Source organism: Montipora foliosa, unplaced genomic scaffold, assembly GCF_036669935.1.
Source record: "Montipora foliosa isolate CH-2021 unplaced genomic scaffold, ASM3666993v2 scaffold_400, whole genome shotgun sequence".
Classification (NCBI taxonomy): domain Eukaryota; kingdom Metazoa; phylum Cnidaria; class Anthozoa; order Scleractinia; family Acroporidae; genus Montipora; species Montipora foliosa.
This window is the reverse complement of record NW_027179702.1, coordinates 242,501-246,635: the sequence shown is the minus strand read 5'-3', so window position 1 is coordinate 246,635 and position 4,135 is coordinate 242,501. Positions and strand designations below refer to the sequence as shown.

Below are 4,135 nucleotides of genomic sequence, written 5' to 3'. Positions count from 1 at the left end.
CAAATATCAGGATTTGAAGTGGGAGATTACAAGAATGTGCAGTGTAAAAACCGTGTGGAGTGTAGTACCGGTTGTTGTAGGGGCTCTTGGAAATGTTACTCAAACTTGTACAATGGATTGAAAAATTGCACCCTACTGGCAGAGCCTTTCTTTTGGGTACTCAATTAGGGCGTTATCGAGAAAAACTCTGCATGAATAGAGTAAGATCTTTATTAAGCATGCGCTGCTTGTTACCAGGATACAATATCGAAACCAGGCCTAAGTGCTTGGCTTCAAGCAGATCTTACCGCCATCGTGATTTTTCGTTGAATAGAGAGGGAGGAGTTCAATTACAACCATGGTTTTATAACTAAAAGGATGCTCGCACTAGAAAAAAAACTGGTTTGACGAGAGAAAACAAGGTTGACTAGTCCAGAAACTTGGCCTGCGACGGCTTCAAAGAGTTGACGCGATTCAGGCAGAGCCGCCTTTTCTCCTCTTCTGTACAGAAAAAGACAAAAAGAGGCTCTGCTTGCAGGGTGGAAAAATTGGGGATTAGGGAAAGAAATTGACTGTTGCCGTGTTAAATATTTTCCTTCTTCAGTGAGTGTTCTGAATGAAAATCCCATCAACTAGTTATCAGAGGGTCGTATGTAAGACCTATTGTGAGAACTCTGCTTTCTTTTTCCTTGGTTTGCCTGTGACATGCTGAAAATACATCTTTAAAAAATCCCCTAGTTGTTGATATGAAAATATCTCGAGCCGAAACAACAAGGCCTTTAAGTTACAAGTCATCAAGTAAATGTTTGGCCTCTATGGTCAGAAACCCAAGATTAGATGGGCTCGTGAAATGGCCTGGGAGCCAAAAGACTTGGATCAAGAGACGGCAACGTCACAGCATCCAGCGGTATCCTGCAACAGTGTACTTCATTTCACTTTAAATCTGAAGCGATGAACATGGCACATTCAGAGGAAACTTACGAGCAACAAACTGAAGCAATTTTGAGATTTGGCCTTTCTCCACCAACATCGACTCACTTCCTGCCCAACTAATAGCTTTAACCTTTAACAAAAATTGTAATTGCTTCAAGCTTACCTGTATAGAAGAAGTGACTGCATATGTTGTACAACGATGATATCTTTTGTTTAGGACTGAATTTTAATATATCAAACGCGGGATTACCCCACCCACCATTACCCTATGTCCCTATGTTTGGCTCCTTTTGTAACAAGTACAATCAGGAAAACCAGTCCACGCTCACAGAGTCTAGTTTACAACAATTAACTCAGAATTCGCGGGAACTCCATTTTTTTTGTTTCTATTAAAACAACACGTTGTACCAACACCGTCACTCTTTTGAATGCATAGCATATAAGTTCATATGGAAACCAGAAACTGTCCTCTATTAGCCTGCTTAGCGGGCGGGATTTTTTTTGCATGATTATTTAATGGTGACAATATTTCAGTGAGTGATTAAATAAATGAAATAAGTGGCAGTAAATCGATGGTTACTTCGTTGTTTTGGCCGCGAGCTAAGAAATGACTTGTCCACATTCCAGTCGCGGCCAACTCGCAGCCAAAACCAGCGTACTCGCGAGTGTTTAATGTAACCCTGCTATAAAATATCCCGCCAGCCACGCAGGCAAGTGCTCTATGGGCGGCCAACACCGCCCAAAAGACCAGATCTTGAAATGGCACAGAACAAACAGAATTGGTTTAGTGATGGTTTGCATAACGAAATAACTTGAAATGAAGTTGTCGAAATACAGAAAGTTAAGTGTTCAAAATTGAAAATTGAAATGGTTTAGATTGTTTTGTAATGTCTCACGACTGTGGTCCCCATGGGATTAAACTATTAAGAACCGGTCAAACGTTTATTTGGTATGAGTACGTATCGTTTTTCAATTAGACTAAATGACAAGACGACTCTCTCAGTTTCCCTCAAGATGACGAAAAAGCAACGATATTGACTTTAGTGACAGCGATTGTTCCTTTGGTCTCCAAAATGACGTGGAGCTAGAGCTTTTTCAGGAACTTACGTTCCTCTTGACAAAAGATCCAAAGCTTTAGCAGACACATGTCGACTGCACAACATATGAAAAACCGGATGCTGTATGCCCCTTGGGGATAAAAACCGGTCAAACTTTTAAGCAATAAACAATGGGGTAAGTATCATTTTTCAATTACAAAGAGTGAATGATACGCTGCTGATCTCTCTTCCTCCACGATGGCTACAAGAAACGTTAGCGAGTCTAGTGATAGCGATGTTGCTCCTCGTCCCTCTCCCAAACGACACGGATCTAGAGCTTTTTTAAGGACTTTTGTTCATCTTGAGAATAGATCAAAAGCTATGCCAACCAGACGCGAGTTCAGCCGCCTCGAAGCTGCAGGAAGAGTGAAGCAGATCGCCTTCACAAAAACCCACGCGGCTGCCGATATAGAAAGGTTGCTATTGTTTCACTTTCCATGCTTAGTGGATCTGGACCTTACTCGGTAAGTTTAGAATTTGTGTGATTTCTCTGCGGATTTTATAGTGGGTCGCAAGACCTGAGGGCAACCCTCCTACATAACGAATTAAAAAAATTCCGCCAGCAATGCGTTTGCAAATCACAACACAAAGTACATGTAGTTATATGGCCGGCAAAAAGTAGTTTGATCAAACATTGATTTATCATGTATAACAGTAAGTTGAACCAACGGTGCAACATTTCTGTTATATTTCAAGATATTTGTTTGATTTTTTTCGTTTAAACAGTTTACGATTCATAACGTCTTACGACAAGGGCCATGCGATGAGCGTTGTATTTCGCCACATCCCCAGTGGAGAGGAAATAATGGCTCAGTTCACACAGGGTCCCAAACAAAAAGTTTACATTTATTGGAAAGGTATGGTAACTATCCGCCAGAGATGAGAAACGTGTTATTTGATAAGCTCCGTTCAATTATTTAAAGTAGTTTTAGCCAAAGAAGCTATTTCAGTATTCAGTAAGTGAAATTTGAACCAAGGGACCTTTCCTTACCAGTACTTGGGCTGTTGGTATGTTCCGGCACTTATGTTAAAGGAATGGTAATTCAGGTGAATTACACGCAAATCAAGAACGATTCACCTTGAATTTGAAAACAGAGGGTTCGCTCAGAACATCGTACCATCTCCTCTCTTCAGTGAACATCATCTTAGCTCAATTTTTTAACGTCCTACAGTATTTATGACACATTTTTCCCTTGCTCCATCGAATCCTTTTGATCATGTATAAGAGTATCATAAAAGTAAATTTCTGGAACAATAATTATACCATAGTGCATGCACTTTTCGAGGGCACACTTGCCTTTAGAAAACCTCCATTTCCCTTTCTGCCTAGGCACAAAATGAAGAGAGCCTTGACACGTCACCACTAGAACGCAGCTTATTGATTAGAAATAATCAAAGTCAAAAATTCAATTCAAGCTGTTCAGATTGTGCAAAATAAAAGTATCTGTGATACACACCTAAACTTAAAGCCAGGGGTCTTCCGGTTTCATTTTTCACAGGTCCAGCTTCGGTTAATTTGGATGATGCCTTACCATCGTCTTCAACTGCCACATCCTCTACACTACCTTCTACAGTCACACCTACTGCATCGACATCATCAAACCCAATTCCTTCGGTTTCTCTTATCCCATCATCTACATTGTCTACACCAGTGCCCACTTCAACCATTTCTTCCCCTGTTGCATCTTTTAACAGCACTGGAGTCAACCAGCCGGCCCTTGCCACAACTATGTCCCGACCTAGTAATGGCCGTAAGTTCATTTTTATAAACCATGTTCAATGTTACGGAAAGCCGGTAATTTTTATAGGATTATTTATAAGGAAAATAGTACAGTGGCTCAAAAAATCAACTCACCTACTTTTAGAGCTAGAAAGAATATTAGCTTTATTGTTGCATGTTTTCAAATGTTTTTACAACACTCTCTAATAGTCTATAACAGAAACAGTAGATATCTGCAGTCGAGAAAATTTGAAGTTCACAACAACTGACACTGCCAATATACCCATGCTTAGCGTATACTAGTTATGACAGTTCCACTTGATTTTTAAATTTTCTCGCTGTGCAACGTTTTTCTTTGAGATACAAGGTAAAGTGCGTTCAAATACATATAGTACAGTTTCCACTT

General features: G+C 40.1%; 1 protein-coding gene and 1 long non-coding RNA gene across 5 annotated transcripts in view; one reads left to right on the top strand and one right to left on the bottom strand.

The window, feature by feature from the left end:
• Window positions 1-1,789: 1,789 nt before the first annotated feature.
• LOC137987968 (uncharacterized) overlaps window positions 1,790-4,135 on the top strand; it is a 17,785-nt gene continuing 15,439 nt past the window's right edge. Inside the window, exons 1-4 of one of the 4 annotated variants that reach the window (XM_068834041.1) lie at window positions 1,795-2,145; window positions 2,321-2,473; window positions 2,736-2,866; window positions 3,509-3,760. In XM_068834041.1, the coding sequence (XP_068690142.1) occupies window positions 2,141-2,145; window positions 2,321-2,473; window positions 2,736-2,866; window positions 3,509-3,760 (541 nt within the window). In that variant the 5' untranslated portion in view covers window positions 1,795-2,140. Of the gene's footprint in view, window positions 2,474-2,735; window positions 2,867-3,508; window positions 3,761-4,135 lie in introns of all 4 variants that reach the window. The other 3 variants (XM_068834040.1, XM_068834042.1, XM_068834039.1) reach the window with 3 other exon arrangements.
• Window positions 3,801-4,135, bottom strand: part of LOC137987969 (uncharacterized) — a 5,326-nt gene continuing 4,991 nt past the window's right edge. The window contains exon 3 of the long non-coding RNA XR_011120718.1: window positions 3,801-4,135. This exon is cut by the window's right edge and continues 1,074 nt beyond it. This is a non-coding gene — a long non-coding RNA (uncharacterized lncRNA).